The 24,765-nt window shown below is 41.1% G+C and overlaps 1 protein-coding gene across 4 annotated transcripts in view; it reads left to right on the plus strand.

Annotated features, from left to right (window-relative positions):
• The window catches only part of LOC143022126 (uncharacterized), a 70,456-nt gene that overhangs the window by 10,346 nt on the left and 35,345 nt on the right, over positions 1-24,765 (plus strand). For 2 of the 4 annotated variants that reach the window (XM_076180141.1, XM_076180144.1), the window contains exons 2-7: positions 3,020-3,052; positions 22,601-22,984; positions 23,096-23,314; positions 23,419-23,726; positions 23,824-24,009; positions 24,097-24,219. In XM_076180141.1, coding sequence (XP_076036256.1) covers positions 3,020-3,052; positions 22,601-22,984; positions 23,096-23,314; positions 23,419-23,726; positions 23,824-24,009; positions 24,097-24,219 — 1,253 coding nt within the window. The remainder of the gene's footprint in view (positions 1-3,019; positions 3,053-22,600; positions 22,985-23,095; positions 23,315-23,418; positions 23,727-23,823; positions 24,010-24,096; positions 24,220-24,765) is intronic. The other 2 variants (XM_076180142.1, XM_076180143.1) reach the window with 1 other exon arrangement.

Consider the following 24,765-nt stretch of genomic DNA (forward strand, 5'->3'; position numbering starts at 1 on the left):
TGGGACATAATTTTGTTCAAAAAGTGCCTTCAAGCCAGACTCGTCCAATATCCTGGCATCATGTACTGAGCCAGGCCACCTTGCCAAAGCATCAAGCATCCTATACTTGGCATCGAATACGACTTGCATGTTGATGCTGTGGTATTGTTTTCTATTTACATATAAATGTGCATCGACACTGGGAGCCACAGTAATAATGTATGTGCCATCTATAGTACCCACAACACCAGGAAACCTATAGTCTTCCATGAACTCTGCTTGTTTCACTTGCACTTCTTGGCAAGTCAATGGGAATTTTACAAATTGAGTTACAATATCTGGTTCTGACAATGCATCAATTGTCTGAGTAATGACACGGCTGATTGTTGCTTGCGAGGTCCCAAAGTCGTCACTGCTGCACTGCTGCATTTTACCTGAGGCCAAATATCTTAGGGTAATTGCCACATTTTCTGAGGACTCAGTGGTCGATTCCATTCTGTTCGGAATTGAAGTTTGTCCTTCACTAAATCAGCCAGTTATTATACCAGCACGGTTCATCCTGAAGCGTTTGATGAGTTCGTCGTCATTGTACTCGTTAAATATGTCCCGTAGCTGTCGATATACTCGCTGTCGTCTTTGTGGTTGTTGTTGTTGCTCCGCCATCTTCTCTACTGACAGGAATTTGCTAAGAGCTTAATAGTCCTCCACAGCACTTTTACCTAAACAGTACTTTTAAGGCCTAACAAGTTTTCTGTATCCAGTGTTAGTGCTTAACAGCTAAATGTTAGCCTTAACAGGAATTTGTTACCCTTAACAGCTATTTGTTAGTGCTAACAAGTTTTGTGTATACGGGCCCAGGCCGTCAGTGTCCGTGACGACGACCTGGAGGGTCTTTCGAATTTCTAAATTTTAGGTTACATAGGTTAGGTTAGAATAGACTAATTTATCATCCTTTCATTTCTTCGAACTCAGCACCTATGAAAACAAACATGGCGTATCATTTGACTGTTGTGACTTTGTTAAAAATATGTTTTAGCAACTTTTTTGGTACCATATTTATTTCCGCCAAGAAAATAGCATATTACGTTGATCTATTATAATTTGATAATAAGTGCCTTGCGACACTGTCTCTGACCCAGGGCAGTGGACAAGGTGCAGGGATGACCCATCATCCAGGAGGTGCTAAGATGGGAGGGAGGGTGGAGGGGAGTGGAGTGTATTTAGGGATGGAATGGGTGGGAATGATTTTATGCCTTTTTCTTTTTGGTTACCTCCCTTGTAAGGGGGAAAAAGCCTTGGTGTATGTATATATTATAATTTACAAAATAGATCATTAATTTTCTATTTCTATATCATGTAGGTGTGCTCAACTTTTTTTTTCTCTCCCCATTCCTAACCTTTTCCATATGATCACTTACGTAGGCGTCATGAGGCATGAGTGGGTATACAAGGATGGCCATGTTGGTGTTTTGATTATATTTTGTAGATGTAGTTGGGTGACCCCCGAATTCTGAGAACTGGCTTAATTGTGTTTTCTGTGTTTATTATGGACCAGCTGAAGAATTGTCTCCCCAAACTTCAGCTGGGTGATAATTCTTCAGGTGGGCTATCCTGGGGTGACTATTCCTAACCTAACCTAAGAGCCTAACTTAACTAAACCAAACCTAACATGACCAAGCTTAACCTAACTCAACTGAGATGGTGATTCTTCAGGTATTGTTGGTTGGGGGTGACTGTTCTTCAGGTATTGTTGGTTGGGGTGACTGTTCTTCAGGTATTGTTGATTGGGGTGACTGTTCTTCAGGTGGGCTGTCCTGGGGTGATGATTCTTCAGGTATTGTTGGTTGGGGTGACTGTTCTTCAGGTGGGCTGTCCTGGGGTGATGATTCTTCAGGTGGATGTTCTGGGATGACAATTCCTCAGGTGACCCTTTATTATTACTCAGTGAAAGAATGATTAAATCAGTAGTGACTCTTATAACACAAGTATTGTGGTGCATCATTGAATCCTTTTACATTAGGCATCCAATGCTGCATGCTAGAATTTCTCATATTAGAGAGATTAATTTTATTCAAGGAAATTTGACCCTACCTAAGCTAGCCTACATATTCAGGGTTATTTCCTAAACAGACTCTTAGATGGCCCAATGCATGCTTACATTAGAAATGGCATTTCCCAGGCAGGTAGCTGGAAGGTTGTAGGAATGATTTTTTTCAATATCCCTTAATATTAATTTGCGGGAAGCACTTTATTGCTGTCACAAAAGTAGCAGAGAGTTTTGAGCTGGATGTACAGGTTAGATAAATGCCTCATCCAGGGTATCTACTGTGAGTCAAAAGTTGTTGGAATTGTAATATGCTAAAAAAAAAAACGTACAAATTGCTGTGATCAGGAGAAAGGAATTTTCACAAATACCCCAATACCTTGTATAACCTGACCTAACCTAACCATTCCATACATAGTAATTACCTTAAGTAATTACTTTTATTATTGGCCATTAGGTACCCCAAAGGGTAAAGACCACATACCAAGGTTGGACACTGTAGTGATGCTAGTGTGCAGGTTGCAGCCCCTAAGCATCAAGAAGTCGGCAGGAAAAGTTGTACTTGTAGAGGTGTTCCCTAGTAGACAATTCTTTTGCTATTTTACTTTTAAAAGATTCTACGGTTTTTACACTAATGTTTTCTTGGCTCAGCTTGTTCCATGGTTCTGTAATTCTTGCTGGTAGGAAGGTTTTTCTGTTGCTAGTTTGGTGTTGTAATTGTAGCTTTAAGTTGTGACCTCTGGTTGCTGTACTACCGGTAAGTGTTGGCTTGAACATCGCTCTTCCATAGCTGTTGCATTCCCTCCTGTAGTCTACCTGATCAATGTTCTTCATAATCTTGAAAGCTTGTATAAGGTCTGCTCTATGCCTTCTAAACTTGAGTGTTGGGAGTTGAGTACTAGCAAGTCGCTCTGAGTAGGATAAGTGAGACAGTCCTGTAACCAATCTTGTTGCCTGTCTCTGTACTCTTTCAAGTGCATCCTTGTCTCTTTTCAGCTTTGGGGACTGAATTACCGAGGCATACTCCAGGTGAGGGTGAACTAGGCTTACGTACAGGTGGAGGAAGGCAGTTTTGTCCATGGCCGTAAAAGTCTTTGATTGCTCCAAGCACTCTTTTGGCCTTGCTGACCTGTGCTTGAATATGGCTTGAGAATTGCAGCCGCTGATCCACCATGACCCCCAGATCCCTTTCTTCCTCCCTTACAAGGGAGGTAGTCAAAAACAAAGGCATAACAACTCCCACCCATTCCATCCCCACATAATCCACACTTATCCACCCCCTTCCCTCCCTCTTTTCTTGGCTCTGGATGATGTGACATCCCTGGATCTTGCCCACTGCCCTGGGTCTGAAGCAGTGTTGCAAGACACAGCACATCCACAGCAAGGCAGCTTCATTAACCTGTCCTGTATGCAATTAGGTCTCAAAAGACCCCTTTTAAAACTGAATATCTGGCCATCCTGGTCAATCTTACCGGTTTTGCTTAAATGCCTTATACTACCCACCCGCAGGTCCCCATAAAATAGTAAGGTCCTACTCACCTTGGTTTGGCCACAATAATTCTTCGAAGTTATAAATGTGGCGTTCGCCGACAATCGCAGTGGAGGGAAGGAGAGGGAGGACGGGACGTGGGGGGATATGTTTTTGGCATCGGGTATGCGAGTTCATTTAGTATTATAAGTTATTGGCACTGTATTATGATTATGACAGTGGAAACGCTTTGTATAGCTTATAAATACTTCAATCTTATCATACAATAATGCAGGAAGCAGTAGGAAACACCATAATATTGAATATACGCACATACGCATCACTTACGCACAATACTAAAACTACGCTTATCGGTCTTTCCTAAACTTATTATTATTATTGTGGCAAAAGAGCATGAATGAATGTTGCATAGTGTGCCTGGATGGTTGGTATGGACATGACGTGATTTGTAATGTGTGAGTGATGCTTGAGTCGAAGCGAAAGCAATGGGGAGCGAGGGTATGCGTGGGGGGACGCCAGGGGGGGGGGTCCCAGCGTCGCCCACCATACCTCGCATAGCAGCAGAGTAAGCCTAGAACCGGTGTTGAACACACGTGTAAAATCCTCATATTCGTTAGCCAGAATAAAATGAAGAAAGTGACACTCCTGCCTTTCCCTGACCCAGACAATTGTATGCGTGAGCTTCTGTTCATCACTCGTGACATAAATGATTATGCCCACGTGAAGGAAAAAGGTGAGTGAAGTGAAAGAGAGTGAATAACGTAACATTATTGTTACAGATTCACTCTCTCTCTCGTCTCATTTCACTCACCTTTTTCCATTGCACATGGGCGTGATCATGGTGTTATGAGTGAAAGACAGAAGCTCACGCCTACAATTGTCCGGGTCAAGAAAGGCAGGAGTGTCACTTTCTTTACTTTATTCTAACGAATATGAGGATTTTACATGTGTGTTCAGCACCAGTACTAGGCTTACTCTGCTGCTATGCAAGGTATGGCGGGTGACGCTGGGACCTCCCCCCCCTAGCGTCCCCCCACGCATACCCTTGCTACCCATTGCTTTCGCTTTGACTCACGCATCACTCGAGCGTTACAAATCACGTCACGTCCATACCAACCATTCAGGCACACTATGCAACATTCATTCATGCTCTTTTGCCACATTATTATTATTTATTATTGTAATGACATTTTCTTTCTTTTTCATTATTTTATACGGTGTTTTATTATATTTATAATGCTTTATTTCACAGCTCTCAATATCACTATTAGCGGTCTTTCCTAAACTTATTATTATTATTTGTTTTTTGTTGGTGGTGGGAGTGTTTTTATGCCTTTCCCTTTTTGGCTACCTCCCTTGAAAGGGGGAAAAAGCCTTGGTATATGTATGTACAGTAGACCCTCGTTTTACGCGGGGGTTAGGGACCGGAAACCCCCACGTAAAACGAAAATCCGCGTAAAATTCCGCCACTGAAGGAGATATACCAAAACAATCATTAGAACCCTAATAATTTTATTTCCACAATGAATTGCCATATTGAACAAAATAATACAATAGAAAAATAGGAAAACAATACAATACAAACAAAAGAACAAGAAAAAACAGTGCATGAAATGAATATATGTAGAAGGGGTAGTAGTCTAGGTAGCAGTCTAGTCGGACTCGGCATCAGAATTAGCTGGACCACCACGTTTCTGTAAAAACATGGTGATGGGCAATTGTACTCGGCGCTTTTTCATATCCTGCAAAACGGCTTTGTAGGGCGCCATAACACTGTCGATGCCATTCTGCGCCGCAATTGCCCTCACCATGGATGTGTCAGTCTCATATATATATATATATATATATATATATATATATATATATATATATATATATATATATATATATATATATATATATATATACAAAAACCAAAAAACCCAAAAATCCGCGTAAATTCAAAACCGCGCATAAAAAATCCGCGTAAAACGAGGGTCTACTGTATTATTATTTGTCATTGTTATGACATTTTCTTTCTTTTTCATTATTTTATATAGTGTTGTATTATATTTACAATGGCTTATTTCATAGCTCTCGATATCACTTTATATAAAAAGGTGAGTGAAATGAGAGTGTAGACCTCCTCCTCACTCTCACTGCTATACATAAGCCTCCTTTTAGTTGGGGGAGCCATTATAAGCAATAATAAGGTCAGCGGATATGGTTAGACAGCACTTTTAACGCTTTTTTTGGAGCGCAATAGGTTGCGTAATGTACCCTTCGAAAGCGAGGCTCACACTGACTGTGCTTGCCTGAGTGGCAGGCTACAGAGCCAGGGGTAGGGGGGAGGGATAGGTCTGCAACACTACCAATTTTCACAGGGATATCAATGACAGCGCATTTGTGGTACGTCCGTGAACATCGTGTCACTCCGGTGGCTTATCGGTCTTCCCCAGTAAAGCCACTCCGGTGGCTTATCAGACTTTACGGGTTAAATTGGTGACCCCCCCTCTCTTGCAGAAATGGAGAAGACAGGGAGAAATCCCTTTAGGCTGTGTCAATTTATTTTTCACTACTCCCTCACCCTCCATCCTCCGCCCACTCCCCTGCATGAACCACAGCATCATCCATACACAACCATTCTCAGTTCACCCCTATCTTCTGTCCTCTCCTGTCCTTCCTCAACAGACATTCCCCTCTCTCAGTGCCCCTTTTACCCCATCCATCCATCTCGTCTTCAATTGCCCCCTTGTGTTCACTCCTTCCACCTTTGCCTTCCACACCTCTTACTGATCTTTCTTCACTCATTCCTTCCATGAGTCCAAACCATCCCAATACAGCATCCTTGTGTACTCACTCGTACTCCCTGATGCCTATGTAGGCATCATCATACTAAAGTGGTTGATGGGGTTACAGGGTGTTTGGCCAGTTCTATACCAACCATTTTGCAGTATTGTTCGGTCATTTTGCTACATTGTTTTGGACGTTTATATTGTGCCTTTTTTATGTAGTTGGTCATTTCTCTACAATTATTCTTTTTTTTTTATTCCTCCATTTGAGATCCATATATTCCCTGTGGTGGGGGAAAAGAATACTGCCACCAAGTATTTGCACTTGGATCGTAAGAGATGAGATAAAGGGACGGGGATTGGGACTAGGCATCCTTCTCCTTGTAGCCCCACAGGGCACATTCGTAAAAGTAAAAGCAAAGGCATAAGAGGGTCTGGAAGTTCTCGGACCAGCACCCTAAGGTTTGGGTCTTTTAATGTGCATGGATGTGGTACAGATGAGAGTAAAAGGGAAGAGATAGTATGTTTGTGAGAAGAAAGATGGATGTGTTGGCTTTGAGTGAAACTAAGCTGAAAGGGAAGGCGATTATAAGTTTGGGAGTGTAAGTGGGAGGTCATCAGGAGTGAAGAGAGGGCAAGGGAGGGAAGGGGTGGCTATACTAGTAAGTGAAGAAATAGGTAAACGTGTAGTGGAGTGGAAGGAGGTTTCCTCAAGGATAATATCGATGAAGGTGAAACTGGGAAAGGAGATATGGGATTTTGTAAGTGCATATGGGCCTGGCAGTGAGAAGAGTGTAGAAGGAAGGGAGGCCTTTTGGATAGATTTAAATGAGTGCATAGAGGGTTTAGGGAGAAGTGTAAATGTAATAGTACTGGGAGACCTTAATGCTAGGATAGGAAAGGATCCAATTGATGGAGTGGTTGGGAAATGTGGAGTTCCAGGAAAAAATTGTAGTGGAGAGTTGATGGTGGAAATGTGTCTAGAAAGAGAGTTGATGATAGCAAATACAGTGTTTCGGAAGAAAGTCAAGCATAAGTACACATGGGAGAGGGTGGTGGATGGAAGGGTGGTAGAGCTTTAATGGACTATGTAGTGGTAAATAGGATTATGATAGGAAGAGTTAAGGATGTACATGTGCTAAGGGGAGAGGGTGGGGGAATATCAGATCATTTTCTGGTGGAAGGTAAGTTGAGAGTGGAGGATAGATGGAGAAAGAGGAAAGGGACAAAAGGTAGGGAGGTGCTTAGAGTGAACTCTTTAAATGAAGAGGAAAAGGAGAAGGAATACAAGAAGAAGCTGAAGGAGGAGTGGGAGGGAGTGAAGGATAGAGTAGAGGTAGGTGTGGAGGAGGAATGGGGATGGTTCAAGGAGGGAGTCACAAAGTGTGCAAAGATGGTGTGTGGAACAAGAAGGACAGGAGGAAATAGAAGGAAGGGTAGTGAATGGTGGGATGAGGAAATGGAGAAGGTTGTAGAAGAGAAGCGAGCTTACACAGATTGGTTACAAAATAGGACTAGGGAGTCATATGAGACGTACAAAGAAAAGAAAAGAGAAGTAAAGAAAAAGGTAAAGGAGGAAAAGAGGAGAGCAGATGTAACATGGGGTAAGAGTATGACAGAAAATTTTGAAAGTAATAAAAAGATGTTTTGGAAAGAAATTAAGAGAGGAAGAGGAGGCGAATCAAGTAGAGAAGAAAAGGTAAAAGGTGCAGATGGAGAGATGATAATGGAGGAGAAGGCAGTAAGGGGAAGATGGGCAGAATATTTTAGGGAGTTGCTAAATGTGAAGGAGGATAGGGAGGGAAAGATAGCTGCAGTGGGAAATGCTAAGAAAATGAGAGTGATGAGTGAGGAAAATGGAAGAGAAATAAGGAAGGATGAAGTGAAGGCAGCAGTTAAGATGATGAAAGCAGGTAAGGCACCTGGTCTGGATGGATGCCATGCAGAATGTCTTAAAAAAGGAGGTACAGTGATGGTGGACTGGCTGGTGAGGTTATTTAATGTTTGCTGGAGAGAAGGTAGAGTGCCGGAGGACTGGAGGAGTGCCTGTATAGTTCCACTTTACAAGGGAAAGGGGGACAAGTGTGAATGTAGTAGTTTCAGAGGGATTAGCTTGTTAAGTGTAGTTGGGAAGGCTTATGGGAGGATCTTAATTGAGAGGATTAGGAGAGGAACAGAGGGAGTAATTGGTGAGGAACAGTGTGGATTTAGGACAGGTAGAGGTTGTGTAGATCAGATTTTTGTGGTAATACAGATATGTGAGAAAGCTATAGGAAAGTGGAAGGATGTTTTTTGGGCCTTTATGGATCTGGAAAAGTCTTACGACAGGGTAGACAGAAAGGCACTGTGGGAGGTTATGCGGATATACGGGATAGGAGGAAAGCTTCTAGGAGCTGTCAAGAGTTTTTATGAGAGTAGTAGAGCTTGTGTCAGGATTAGAAATGGAGAGAGTGAGTGGTTTAAGGTAAAGGTAGGACTTCGTCAAGGATGCGTTATGTCACCCTGGCTGTTCAACTTATACATGGATGGGGTGGTGCAAGAGTTAAATGCAAGGGTAGTGGGTCAGGGATTGGAGATGGTTAAAGAAAATGGAGAAAAGTGGGAGGTGAGCCAGCTGTTGTTTGCGGATGACACTGCGCTTGTGGCAAGATTGGAGGAGGGATTGAGAAAGCTGGTGACAGAGTTTGGGAGAGTATGTGATAGAAGAAAGCTAAAGATAAATGTGGGTAAAAGTAAGGTGATGAGATGTACAAGGGGTGAAAGTGGCAGTAATCTGGAAGTGAGCATTAAGGGAGAGCGACTGGAAGAAGTGGATAGTTTTAGATACTTGGGTGCAAATGTGGCAGGAAATGGTGGAGGTAGAATGTAGATTGAGAGAAGCGAGTAAATGCCTTGGTGGATTAAAAAGTGTAATGAGGAATAGAAATTTGGGAATGGATGCTAAGAGGAGACTATATGAAGGAGTGATTGTGCCAACAGCACTGTATGGGGCGGAAACATGGAACATAAGAGAGGAAGAGAGAAGGAGCTTGAATGTGTTTGAGATGAAGTGTCTGAGAAGTATGATGGGGGTTACTAGGCTAGATAGAGTGAGAAATGAGGAGGTGAGGAGGAGAACAGGGGTGGAAAGGGAGTTGGGAGATAGGGTTGATGAAAGAGTATTAGGATGGTTTGGACACATGGAAAGAAAGAGTGAAGAAAGACTAGTAAAGTAGGTATGGAAGGCAGATGTGGAGGGAGTGAACATGAGGGGACGTCCTAGGATGAGATGGATGGATAGGGTGAAGGGGGCTTTGGGGAAGAGGGGAATGTCTGTTGAGGAAGGATGGGAGAGGACAGAAGACAGGGGTGAATGGAGAATGGTTGTATATGGAAGATGTTGTGATGCATGAGGTGGAACAGATGGGGGGGTGAGGTAGTGTGTGTGAGTAAAATTTTGACGCAGCCCAAAGGGATTTCTCCCTGTCCTCTCCTTTATAGGGGGGGTCGCCGATTTAATGAAGCGGCCTTGCTGTGGATGTGCTGTGTCTTGCGACACTGCTTCTGACCCAGGGCAGTGGACAAGGTGCAGGGATGACCCGTCATCTAGGAGGTGCTAAGATGGGAGTGAGGGTGGAGGGGTGTGGAGTGTTTTCAGGGATGGAATGGGTGGGAATGATTTTATGCCTTTTTCTTTTTGGCTACCTCCCTAGTAAGGGGGAAAAAGCCTTGGTATATGTATGTATGTATGAGATCCAAATATAAAAAAATACGAGATGTGCAGGTGACAGAAGAAAAATTTGTCTAATGAGGCGATTTGGTGGTAGATAAAATGGTTTTTATCGGGCCTTGTTTTATGCAATTCTCAGGCACATTATCTGGCAGATGATTATAGGTGACTTATGCACATGACATTCTACTTTATATGTCATGTGTGTGAAATGAACGGGCATTCGAAAATGAAATTTTCTAATCTTTAATTCAGTTGGAATTTGGGGGACCTAAAGTAATTTAATACTGGGAGGGATAATTCTTAATTTTTAATTAATTTTTCTTTTATTCGAAATGAACATATTGTTATGGTAAAGTACGAGACCTAGTACCAACATGGCCAGGAAATGATCATAGAATGCTCAGAATGCCAACGGTGTCTAGCTCATATTCGACCAGTTTAGGGTCAGGTTTTACCGGTGGGTACAAATTAACTTTATTGCAAAGAAAAGACATATGCTCTGGTTTGGATGGACATATCATGTACCAAGTTAATGGATTTTCAATGGTTCATATCGAAATAGAAGTCCGGTTGGCCACATACTATACCAAAGAAAAATTTCGTAGGCCACATACTACACTGGCGGAATGTACCAAGTAATGCGCCCAGCTCTGATAATGTGCATAAGTCACTGTTTTATAATTATCTACCTGACAATTGCATAAAACAAGGCCCAATAAAAACAATTTTATCTCGCCAAATGACCTCATTAGGCAAATTTTTCTTATCACCTACAAATTTACTTTAAAAACCTGCACACTTCATATTGTTTTATCATATTCGGATCTCAATTGCTAAAAAAAGAAAATGTAGTGAAATGAATGATTGCATAAAACAAGGCCTGATAAAAAAAAAATTATCTTACTAAATTGCCCCATTGGGCATATTTTTCTTCTGTCGTCTACAAAGTTTCTTTATAAACCTGCATACATTGTATTTTTTATCACATTCAGATCACGAATGCTAAAAAAGTGTAGCAAAATGGTCTGAACATTGTAGCAAAACAACTGGAACAATGTAGCGAAATGGTTGGTAGTGAACTCACCATGTACCAAAACGACCAGATACCGTTAAATGGGGCCAGCAAATGTGCACCTAGAACATAAGAATGAAGGAGATTGCAAGAGACCGTGAGGCCTACACTAGGAAGTTCCATGTCCATTACCACCTGTCATCCCCATCCATAAATTTGTCTAACCATTTTTTAAAACAACTGATAGTTTCAGTGCTCGCTACATGGTACTAAGTCTCTTCCATTTGTTGACCACCCTATTAGTAAATCAATTCTTGCCTATTTCCTTAAATCTAAATTTATCCAATTTAAATCCATTATTGTGAGCCCTGCCCTATTGTCTTTATATGATGACCTTGTTTGTGTCACCCTTGTTATAGCCTTTGATCCCCTTAAACACGTATTACATCACCCTGCACTCAGCATCTTTCCAGAGATTAGGTTAAGGTGCCTAAGCCTCTCTTCGTAAGGTAAATTTGAGCCCATGTATCTTTTTGGTCCTCTGCACTGACTCTAGTGAATTGATGTGCATTCCCTAATAGGAAGACCAAAACTATACCGCGTAGTCAAGGATGTGTCTAACCAACACTAGATAGTTTGATAATTACCTCAGCACTCCTATTCAAAATTGTCTTTGCAATGAAACCAAATGTTCAGTTAGCTTTATTCCAGGCACTAATACATTGTTTCCTGGATTTAAGGTCAGGATTCGCTAGAACTCCCAAGTCGATCTTGTACTCAGTTTTTTTCTAAAAACATGTTATCTAAGTTATATATATTTTTGGGGTTGTGTAGGCTATATTTAACATGCTGCACTTTGATATATTGAGGACCATTTCCCATTTTACCAACCACATGAACAGTTAAAGATCATCCTGCAGAATCTCAATGTCGTCTCCTGACCTAATTTGGTGTCCAATGTAGTTGCATATAGACTATTCATCTCCCTTTTTGAAAACTGGAAAATTTTCCTGCCTCCAAGCAATAGGCACAAACCCAATCTACAGACTTGTTAAATATTTCTATTAATTTGTTGCAGATTTCAAATTTACTCTCTTAAGCACCCTGTACCCAGGGATTTTGTAGCTTCAAGCCTTTCAATCTGCTTGACTACTTAACCTTACTAATACTGATATTAGTCTACTTTCTTCATTCCCACTGAAAATTGGATTGCAGTGAGGTACCTTATCTAACCTCTCCTTAGTAAGCACTGAGAGAAAATATTTGTTAAAAGCCTCCCTGATTTTTTCCTTTGATTCTATCATGACATTTTAGTCATTTTGAATTGGGCCTATCCTTTCCTTATTTTTTGTTCTGTAGAGATGATAGGAGCCCTTTGGGTTGGGTCTCACTTGTCTGGCAACCTTAATTTCATAGATAGGTTTTGCTGTTTGCAATCTTTTTAACCAGTTTTGCCATATTGTTGAAATTGTTTGATCTCCAGTAGCAAGGTTTCAAGTTTGAGTATGATTTGCACAATTTCTTAATTAGAAGTATGAGCAGAACTAATAATGTTAATGGGAACTTCACTGATTGGTCTTGAAGGAAGTTATTCTGAAGCTTCATGGTATTCATGATACAAATTTCATGTGTCCACTTGATGTATGTGTGCTGCCCTTTGTCACAGTTATAATCTACTTGTAGTGATATTGTTTTTAGAATTTCTTAGAAAAATGTTGCCCTTTAGAAATAAACAAGACTTGTTTGTGAACTTTTCAACATGACATGGGTTGGGAATAGATTGATTAGGGTAATTTATGCCACAGAATGTCAGATTTGTTTGATTTTAATGTTTTTGCTCAATAATTTTTTTCCGACAATCTCCAGCCAGTGTTGAGTATATCTGAAAACAAATTATTTATAGTAGGTCAGTATCAAGTTAACATGTGGAATTGTAAGACAGGGTTTCTGATCCTGTGATTGGGGTGGGTGAAATTTTAACTAAATTATGAATACTGGAATGCTTGCTGACTCAGGAAAGTGGTTGAGATACAGGAATGACCCATCATCCAAGAGGAACTAAGGTAAATGGGAGGAAATGGTGGTGTATGGGTCAGGGTTGACAAAAAAGTGGGTGACCCAGTTTTCCTCACCTAGTGGGAAAAATTCCTACTTTTTTGTTTATCAAAAATATATCTAACTCCCATTTAAATGGTTGATTTTTTCCATTATATATAGCACACAATATCAATATAAGTTATAGATACGTGATCTTATTCTACTTCATTTGTTTAGAGAAGGCTTTAAGCATTGCGAAGTATCTTTATAATCATCACAAAATTTGAGTATTTTTGCTAATGTTCCTGACTAAATAAAGACAAATGATATTTCTAATAAGAGTAGTAGAGCTTGTGTTAGAATTTGAAATGGACAGTGAGTGGTATGAAGTAAAGGTGAGACTTTGCCAGGGATGTCATTTTGCCATGGCTGTTCAATTTAAACATGGAAGGGGTGATGTGGTAGGTAAATGCAAAGTTGGGACCAGGATTGGAGATAGTTAACCTCTTCAATGTAGGTAAAATTCTTATGGGTAGCATCAGCTGCCTAATGTGCAATGATTTGATGATGCATTGCAATACTCATGTTAGAAAATATAGTTACAACTGTATCACTTATTCTTTCACTCTGAATATTAATAATCACAGAAAATATGATCAAGCCAGTTTACTGAATATGGGTGTCACTCAGCTATAACTACAAAATGAATATGAAAACACCAACACTGGCATCCTCATGTACCCACTTGTGCCTCATGATGCCTACGTAGGAGTCATTGTATGGAAGGGGTTAAAGAAAATGAAGAATTTGAAATAAGCCAGAAGTTGTTTGCTGATGACACTGCTTGTAGCAGGATCAGAGGAGGGATTATGAAAGTTAATGATGAAGTTTGGGAAGGTGTGTGTGAAAGGGAGTTGAAGATAAATGTGGGTAAAAGCAAGATGTACAAGGAGAGAGGATGGCAGCAAATTGGAAGCGAGTATTATAGGAGAGAGACTGGAGGAAGTGGATAGCTTTAGATACTTTGAGGTGAATGTGGCAGTAAAGGGAGGAGTGGAGGTAGAATGTAGATTGAGAGAAGCAAGTAAATGCCTTGGGGGATCAATGAGTGTAATAAGAAAAGACATTTGGGAATGGATGCCAAGAGGAGATTGTATTTACCTAGTTGTATTTTACAGGAAGGGGAGCTATGCTCGTGGTGTTCCACCTTTGTATCTCGCAGTGTCTAGTTTGCTCTTAAATTCATGAATGGTTTGTACACAGACAATTTTTTCATCCAGTTTGTTCCAAGTGTCCACCTCTCTGTGGAAAATTGTTCTTCAGATCTCTTCTATAACTACGTTTTTTGAGTTTCTTCCCATGTCCTTGTGTTTCTCTTGTCCCAGTTTAACCCCTTTCATATGGTGACGCCTACGTAGGCGTCATGAGGAGCAAGTGAGTATGCGAGGATGCCGATGTCTGCGTCTTGATTATATTTATTGTAGTTGTACCTGCGTGACCCCCATACTCTGTAAACTGGCTTCATCAAATTTTCTATGGTTATCAAAATTCATGGGTGAAAGAGAGAACGATCGATACAGCAGTGACTTTATTTTTTATAATGCGAGTATTGTGACGCAACATCATACGTCTGGCAGTTAATGCTGCCCGCGATATTTTGGCCCGTAGTGTAGTGGTTAACAAGTCCTCTCTATAGAGTATTTCTGTGCCCTTCATGATTCTATAGATGGTCAGTAGGTCGCCCCTCTCTCTTCTTTGCTCCAGAGTCGGTAACTCCAATTTAGCCAGTCTCTTCTCATAAGACAATTTTGAAAGTGCAGGAGCCATTTTTGTGTCTGCTCTCTGGATTCTTTCTATTTTCTTTATATTCTTTTTTGGCACTGGGTGACCATAATGTCGCCGCATATTCTAATCTAGGCCTTATCAGTGTGACTAATTTTTTTTTTTTTTTTTTTTTTTTTTTTTTTTTTTAAATAAGTAAATGCCACTTTTATTGATCTTGGCAAGATATAGGATTCTTTGACAACTTTGTTTATTTGTTTATCACAGGACAAGTAGTTTGAGATAACATGGAACATGAGAAGAAGAGTTTAAATGTGTTTGAGATGAAATGTCTGAGAAGTATGGTAGGGGTACTAGGCTGGATAGTGTGAGAAACGAGGAGGTGGGGAGGAGAGTGGGGGGTGGAAATGGAGTTGGGAGATGGGGTTGTAAGAGTATTGGAATTGTATAGACACATGAAAAAATAAGTGAAGAAAGTAAAGAGGTGTGGAAGGCGGAGGTGGAGGGAGTGAACATGAGAGGGTGACCAAAGATGAGATGGATAGATGGGTAAAAGGGGTATTAAGGAAGGGAGAAAATAGGAGTGGAGAAGTTTCTGTATGGATTATGCTGTGATGCATGTTAGGAAGTGGGTGGGGGATGGAAGGGGTTAAGGGGTATGTGTGAATGATATTTTTATGGAGCTTGAAGGGATTTCTCCCCATCTCCTTTTTTGCATGAGGGGACAGAGAGGTGGGTTGCCGATTAAATGAAGCAGCCTTGCTGTGGATGTGCTGCTGTCACTCTCTCCCCTTGTACATCTCATCACCTTACTTTTGCCCACATTTATCTTCAGCTTCCTTCTTTCACACACCTTCTCAAACTCTGTCACTAACTTCCTTAATCCCTCCTCTGATCCTGCTACAAGCGCAGTGTCGTCAGCAAACAACTGGCTTATTCCCACTTTTCTTCATTTTCTTGAACCATCACCAACCCCTGACCCACTACCCTTGCATTCACCTCTCGCACCACCCCATCCATGTATAGATTGAACAGCCAGGGCGACATAACACATCCCACCTTTACCTCAAACCATTCACTCTCCATTTCTAATCCTAACACAAGCCTTACTACTATCGTAAAAACTCTTGATTGCTCTTAACAGCTTTCCTCCTATCCCATATATCTGTAGTACCTCCCACAGAACCATCCTATCTACCCTGTTGTAAATCTTTTCCAGATCCATAGAAGCTCAAGTAACATCCTTACCTTTTTCTATAGCTTTCTCACATATGTCTTACCACAAAGATCTGATCTACGCAACCCCTACCTGTCCTAAATCCACACTGTTCCTCACCAATTACTCCCTCTGTTCCTCTCCTAATCCTCTCAATCAAGACCCCATAAGCCTTCCCAACTACACTCAACAAGCTGATCCCTCTGAAAGTACTACACTCACACTTGTCCCCCTTTCCCTTGTAAAGCAGAAGCATGCAGGCACTCGTCCAGTCCACCAGCACTCTACCCTCTCTTAAACAAACATTAAATAACCTCACCAGCCAGTCCACCATAACTGTACCTCCTTTCTTCAGACATTCTGCATGGCATCCATCCAACCCAAGTGCCTTACCTGCTCTCATCATCTTAATAGCTGCTTTCAATTCATATTTCCCTATTTCTCCTCCATTTTCCTCACTCATCACGGTCATTTTCTTAGTGCTTCCCACTGCAACTATCTTTCCCTCCCTATCCTCCTTCACATTTAGGAACTCCCTAAAATACTCTGCCTACCTTCCTCTCACTGCCCTCTCTACCATTATCATCTCTCCATCTGGACCTTTTACCTTTTCTTCTCTTCTTGATTCGCCTCCTCTTCCTCTTTTAATTCCTTTCCGGAACATCTTTTTATTACTTTCAAAATGTTCTGTCATACTCTTACCCATTTCACATCTGCTCTCCTCTTTGCTTCCTTTGTCTTATGCTTAACTTCTCTATATTTTGTACCTCTCATATGATTCCCTCATTCTTATTTGTAGCCAATCTGTAAATGCTTGCTTTTCTTCTACACCCTTCTTTACTTCCTCATCCCACCACTCACTACTCTTCCTTCTATTTCCTCCCATCCTCCTTGTTCTACACACCGTCTATGCACACCTTATGACTCCCTCTTTGAACCACCCCCATTCCTCCTACTCTATCATCACTCCCTCCCACTCCTCTCTCAGCTTCTTCTTATACTCTTTCTCCATTTCTTTCTCATTTAAGCAGTTCACTATAAGTAACCCCCCTGTCTTCTGCCCTTTTCCTCTTTCTCCACCTATTCTCCACTCTCATTTTACCTTCCACCAGAAAATGATCTGATATTCCCCCAGTCTCTCCCCTTAGAACATGTACATCCTTAACTCTTCCTACCATACTCCTGGTCACCAATATAGTCCATTAACACTATCTGTCACCCTTCCATCCACCATCCTCTCCCATGTGTACTTATGCTTGACTTTCTTCCTAAACACTGTATTTGCTATCATCATCTCTTTCAAGACACATCTCCACATCAATTCTCCGCTACAATTTTTACCTGGAACTCCATACTTCCCAATCACTCCATCTATTGGTTGGTTTCTTACCCTAGCATTAAGGTGTCCCAATACAACTACATTGACATTTCTCCCTAATCCCTCTATGTACTCATATCTACCCAAAAAGCCTCCCTTTCCTCTACACTCTTCTCACTACCAGGCCCATATGCACTTACAAAAACCCAAATCTCCCTTCCCAGCTTCACCTTCATCTACATCAACCTTGATGAAACCTCCTTCCACTCCAATACACACTTACTGGTATAGCCACCCCTTCTCTCCCTCGTCTCCTCTTCACTCCTGAGTACCTCCCAGCTACACTCCCAAACTCACACTCGCCCTTCCCTTTCATTTTAGTTTCACACAAAGCCAGCATGTCTATCTTCTTGCAAACATACTGCCTATCTCTTCCCCTTTACTCTCATCTGTACCACATCCACGCACATTAAAGACCCAAGCCTTAGGGTACTTGTTGGATAACTCCCAGACCCTCTTTATGCCTTTAATTTTTTTTTAGGAATGTCCCCTTTGGGACTACAGGTAGCAGGACTCCTAATCCCATCTCCCATCCTGTTTTATAAACCCAAAAAGATCCAAAGTAAAAAAAAAATGAGGGCCTACTGTTTGTACAAAATATACAAAGCTTGGTATATATAGCTTGTGCATCCATGTCTCTTGCCCATTGCCCTGGGTCGGAAGCAATGCAGCATATCCACAGCAAGGCTTGCTTCATTTAATTGGTAAATCACCCTGTCCCCTCCTGCAGGAACTTTGAAGATGGGGAGAAATCCCTTCAGACCATGTCAAAACATTGTTCACACATAATCACTCCATCCCCATGTCCCCCACTTTCATCCATACACATCCATTCTCTATGTGCCCCTGTCTTCTCCCTTCCTTTCTCAACAGATATCCCCCTCCTGCTCAATGCCCATTTTACCCCATCCATCTATCTCCTCCACTTCTTTCCCTAATCTTCACTTGTTCTTTCCATGTGTCCAAACCATCCCAACACTTTCAATCCTTTTCTACCCCCCACTCTCCTTCTCACCTAATTTCACACGGTATCCAACCTTGTAACCTCTATCATATTTCTTGGACATTTCATCTCACACTTCTTCACTGCCCCATACAGTGCCGTTGGCACAATTGCCCCTTCATTCATCCATCCCCCAATGTCTATTTCACATTACATTTTTTAATCCCCCAAGGCACTAACCATTTATCATACTTTCTCCTAATTTATATTGTCATTTATGTTGTTCACCTGACTTGTGTATCTTGAGGTTCTATTGCCAGAGAACATCTCTGAATTTGCCTAAAACTTTTAGGGTTCTAAAAACCAGAATCGGGTCATCTCTTTCTCTGGTCTTCTTTAGATGGTAGGCCCACTTTTTTTGTTTCATTGTATGGTTTGTCTGTCATGTTGGGGTTACTTTTGCTGTTGTTCTTTGAAATTTTCCCAATTACAATGCAAATAGGAAATGAGGTAGAATTCTTGGGTCACATAAAGAATTGTCACCCCAGAATGCCCACATGAAGAATCGTCACCCCAGTATGCTGTTAGGCTAGGTTGAATGATGGTTATGCTTATTGTTATCAACTTGTACAACTGAAGAATCATAAACACAGGATGGCACACATGAAGAATTGTCACCCTGACAAAGATTGGAGTGACAATTCTTCATGTGATCCCTTTTCCCCCACCACAGGGATCCTGAAGTGATAAAGCAACTGTATCAGTACTGTGAGGCTCAACTTTTTTTCTTCTATTTATTTGTTTTATTTAGTAATTTTTAAATAACAAAAGGCATATCCTACCATACACAGTATACACACAGTGGAGATACTTTTTTCATGAAATTGCTGGAAGTCATTGAAAGAATCTAGTGAAAATAGTCAATACAAAACTCCAAATGGGAACCGGAGTTGGGTGGGGGAACACTTTGAATTTGTGAAGAAAGGAATATTTGTAAAATATTTGAAAGATATGCCAGGTAAAATAAGAAGGAAGAGTTGTTACTGGTATACATGGGAACAATTAGGGTTTATGAAGAAAGAAGGGAAGCTCGATAATGAGAAATATTTGCATGGCGAAGCTAGAAGAAAAGTTGCCTTACTGTCAAATAGTCAGTATAGGTTGCCAATGTTTTCTTCTCCTCCTTCTCCTCCTCCTCCCCCCAATACCACCACTATTTTGCTAGGGCATTGATTATGTAATGGTACCCAAATGGAGGATTTGGAGAGTTCAGGATGTACATAGTTTCAGGGGAGATAGTTGGGGAGTGTCAGGTAATGTTTTAGTAGAAATTGTCTTGAGAGTGGAGGAAGTTTATTTAACCTCTTCACACTGGGGCACATCACACGTCTGGCAGCATTAGCTGCCAGACATGCGATGTTGCGTCATAGTAATCGCATTATAAAAAATAAAGTCTGCTCAATCACTCGTTCTCTTTCCCCCGTGAATTTTGATAACCATAGAAAATATGATGAAGCCAGTTTAGAGAGAATGAGGGTCATGCAGGTACGACTACAATAAATATAATCAAGACGCCGACCTCAGCATCATCGCGTACCCACTTGCTCCTCATGACGCCTACGTAGGCGTCACCGTATGGAAGTGGTTAAGGAGAAAAGGGGAGGGAGGTAGAGGTGATGAGAGTAAGATTGATCAAGTAGAATAAAGAGAGAACACCAGGAGAAGCTGAGAGGAATTTGGGAGTCGGTGAGGGCTAAAAGGGAAACAGGGTTTTTCAAGGAAGAAATGGTAGGTAGTGAATGGTCACAAGCTTTGAGACACCATGATTGATATTGTTTGTTGTGGGAGGTGAACTGATGGATGTCTGAGGATGGACCTCTCTTGAATAAGATGTGATAAAAGAGGGTTGAATGTGTGGGGTTGACAATTTTTTGAAAGTGAAATAGCCATGGCCAGAATGCAGCACGAACTGCCTTGTAGCTTGGGTTGTTGGTCATGTCAGCATATCCAGGGTATATCAGAAATCTTAATTAATATCTCAAGATTGGTTACAAAGGATTACAAAGGCAGAGCATGCTGACAGGAGACCTTTTGGCCCATAACAAGGTCAGATGCGGAAAAAAATGATAATGATAAATAAAAGAAAAATAAATAAAGATTATTATAATTTAAATAAGAATTAAAATAAACAGGTAAGTAGTAATTAATAATAAATTGACATAACTAATAATAAATGAAAATCAAGCAAATAATAACAAATAATATAAAATAAGTGATGTGGCTGCATGCTTTCAAGATAAGTCTATACTCAAGACTTAAATTGTTTTGACTATATATAAAAACACAGCATAAGACAAGTAGGGGTTCAGTTTTGTGACAAATTGTGGTATTTTCTGTTTTCATTCTGACAAGTCTTGCACAAAAATAATCAAACAGCACTCCAATTAAATTGCATTATGCTCCATTTTGTGACAAATCTGTTTTGATTCTCTAAAACTGGTCCAATTTGCTATTCTTACGAACCATGAATGGTGTTATGAAGAGGTGAAGGTGGTGGTAGTAAAGAAGCGGAAGGAGTTGTGGTCAGTAGATATTTCAGATACTTGGGAATGGGATTGAAAAGGGTGAGTGATTGGCTGGAAGTGGGAGGAGAGCTAGTTATTTGCTAGAGACATTGCTTGTGGAGGGAAAGTGGGGCTATGCCAGGGTTGTGTTAGTCACCATAGCTGTTCAACTAGTATATGGATAGGATAGTATGGAAGAGAAATGTGAAGGTAGTTGAAGGGAGTGGCAGGGGAACCAGTAGTGTTTGCTGGTGGCTGTGCTTGTGACTGGGTCAGAGAGGGTCCAAGGCAGTAAGTGATGAAGCTTGGGAAAGTATGTGAGTGAGAATAGGTAAGGCTGTTAATGGTGTATAAGTATATGAATAAAGTACAGTACAGAAGTTTGGGTCCAGTGTGGAACAAATTTGTTAGAAAAAATAGTAATGTTGGGGTGATTGGGTTTTGCCATAAGTTTGGGCGGGTTACATGGCTTTATGGCATTCCACTGCTTGCCATTGGCATCTAACCATTTCTTTGTGCTTGCTTAGCTGCAGTAATAACAGGTGAATGTTTGCTCCTAGCCTTGCCTTTATTTCCCCTTTTCCACTTCAGTCAATATGGGGAGTGGGAATTATTTGTCAGAAATTCTTGCCCATATTTCTAAAGGAGGCAGGGAATCAAATTAGGGAAGGTGGATGGTATACCCAAGATCATTATGTGTGTGTGTGAGAGTCGGTCAGTTACACCTAAATACATACATACATATACCAAGGCTTTTTTCCCCCTTACCAGGGGGGTAGCCAAAAAGGACAAGGCACAAAAACATTCCCACCCATTTCATCCCCGAAAACACTCCACACCCCTCTACCCTCCCTCCCATCTTAGCACCTCCTAGATGACGGGTCATCCCTGCACCCTGTCCACTGCCCTGGGTCAGAAGCAGTGTCGCAGGACACAGCACATCCACAGCAAGGCCGCTTCATTAAATCGGCGACCCCCCCTCTCCGTTCCCCCATATAAAGGAGAGGACGGGGAGAAATCCCTTCGGGCTGCGTCAAAATTTTTTGCTCACACACACTACCTCACCCCCATTCCCCCGTCCAATCCACCTCATGCATCACAACATTTTCCATATACAACCATTCTCCATTCACCCCTGTCTTCTGTCCTCTCCCATCCTTCCTCAACAGACATTCCCCTCTTCCCCAAAGCCCCCTTCACCCCATCCATCCATCTCATCCTAGGACGTCCCCTCATGTTCACTCCCTCCACATCTGCCTTCCATACCTCCTTTACTAGTCTTTCTTCACTCATTCTTTCCATGTGTCCAAACCATCCTAATACTCTTTCATCCACCCTATCTCCCAGCTCCCTTTCCACCCCTGTTCTCCTCCTCACTTCCTCACTTCTCACTCTATCTAGCCTAGTAACCCCCATCATACTTCTCAGACACTTCATCTCAAACACATTCAAGTTCCTTCTCTCTTCCTCTCTCATGTTCCATGTTTCTGCTCCATACAGTGCTGTTGGCACAATCACTCCTTCATACAGTCTCCTAAATAGTGGTCCATATATCTTTACAAGTGTGATAACTATATCCCTAAAAAAAGTTGGTGCTTTACAATATTTGGGAAAAGAAGATTGACCCTTGATGCCATTAGATGTAAGTGACTGCATTGTTTTCAAACTTACAGGTGGTGAAACAAGTCTTGTTGAAGATGTGGAGGATGATGGGGCAGCAGGGTCAGAACCTGAACCAGAGCTCGTTGATGAACCTGGCTCTGGAGACGACTTTGAACAAGAGCCTCAAGCTGAACATGAATCAGAATTTGTTGATCAAGAGGTTGAACCAGAACAGGAAAATGAGCCTGAGCAAGATGAGGAGGAGCCAGAGGAACCAGAACAGGAACAAGAACAAGATGTGAAAGATGTGCCAGCAGAAGTTGAGGAAGAGGAAGAAGAGGTTGCACAGCAAGTGAAAGAAGAACTACAGGATGAGGATGTGCCCATGACTGCTGTAAAAGATGAACCTTGTGAAAGGAATGACAAGGAAGGGTTTGAAGAGGCCCCAGTAGAAGGTTTGTTAATTACCGAGATACCTTTCAAGTGACAAGAAAGTTTTGACTTTGTTACCAATGTTATTCATTGTTGCTATACCAATCAGTGTTTGCATTTCCATCTTCTAACAGAAATTAAACATGAATATGACAATGGGGAATCCATGGATATAAAGGAGGAGCCAGTAGAAGTTAAGGTAGAACCTACTGAAGAGGGGCGTAGGGGTGAAAAACTGGCATCAGAAGGGACAAAAATGACACCTGCAGCGAAGAGATCCAGACCAGATGTTGAGTTAGTTTGTGTAGAAAATGAATTCGAGTTTGACAAGAGCTTGGTAGTACTTGACTGGTGTAAGTTTTTCATGTTTTCCCATGTTCAGTATCTTGTGGAATACATGTTGCCCATTTGGCTTGAATCGTCACATTTTAATGAGTGACATTATTGCAATTTTCAGATAATTCAGATATGAGTCTCATCATAAGCAAGGAAGACAGATTGTCAGCATATCCTTTAACTGGACAAGGCTTTGGTTATGTGTGGCATGGAGTGAGAGCAACATATGGCTTCACCAAAGGAAAGGTGTTTTATGAAGTGAAAGTGATGGAGCATCTTAGTGTTCCTCATCTGGAAGCTGATGAACAACATCCTCATGTTATTCGAGCAGGCTGGTCAGTTGATGACACTGGATTAATGCTTGGAGAGGAACCACTTAGTTATGGTTATGGAGGCACTGCAAAAGCTTCAAGCAATCTCAAGTTCAAGGTTAGAGTTTGCTTGATGTCTTACTTGTATTTTAGGTTGGATATCATGCTGTGTTGTATTAATGAAAAGACAATGTTTAATTTTTCTTTCATTTCAGGATTATGGCATAAAATTTGGAAAGGGTGATGTTGTTGGATGCTTCCTTGATCTGGATGTTCAACCAGCAGTTATTTCATTCACAGTTAATGGTGAACATCAAGGCATAGCATATGAAATTCGTCATAGAGAAATTGGTGATGCTGCTCTGTTCCCACACATTGTTACCAAGAACTCTTCATTCCAGGTAGGTTTTGGGTGAATGAAATTGGTTGTTAATAAACTTACTGTTCCAATTTGATTTTAAGAGACATTGTTGTGTTTTTGTTCTTAGGTAAATTTTGGACAAGAAGATCCATGGTTTGAACCATTAACTGGCTATATAGCAATACAAAAAGTGCCATTAGAGGAACGGGTACTAGCAACGCAGGGACCAGAAAAGCGTGAGGATTGTGAGGTAAGATTATTGCATGGTTACTTTTAGATAATGTTTAGGTTTCTTATGTACAGGTGTTACCTGTTCTGTATTAGAAATTGTTTGTATCCATAGATGATTTAATTTTTATGTTTTCCAGTTTTGTATAACAGGTCTGACACTATTAGTGTTTTTTGTTTACCATATTAGTCTGCAGCAAATCCACACATACTGTAAGTGTTGAAATGGGGATTATCCTGGAGCTGGTGGCAAAATGTTTGCCACAAACAATACATATTGCTATTGTACAACTGGTGTTCTGTTCATGATAGTGACTCACGGGCAGTGGCGTAGCTAAGGGGGGGGCGGTTGTATTGGGTGGCTAAATGAGTACGAAATTACAGCTTTTAAGAATTAATATATTTGTTTACAACACGGACAAACTAATGCGTGCACCGGTGCACATGCCACAAGGCTGCTCAATACTAGTCACAATCACCGCTTTACACGGGGCAAAAGAACGTCCATCGCATTTGCAATATCTCATACAAGTTATTTTTATACATAATGTAAATATGAATACAATAA

Source organism: Oratosquilla oratoria, chromosome 43 (assembly GCF_046742065.1).
Source record: "Oratosquilla oratoria isolate Oo_2021 chromosome 43, ASM4674206v1, whole genome shotgun sequence".
Lineage (NCBI taxonomy): Eukaryota > Metazoa > Arthropoda > Malacostraca > Stomatopoda > Squillidae > Oratosquilla > Oratosquilla oratoria.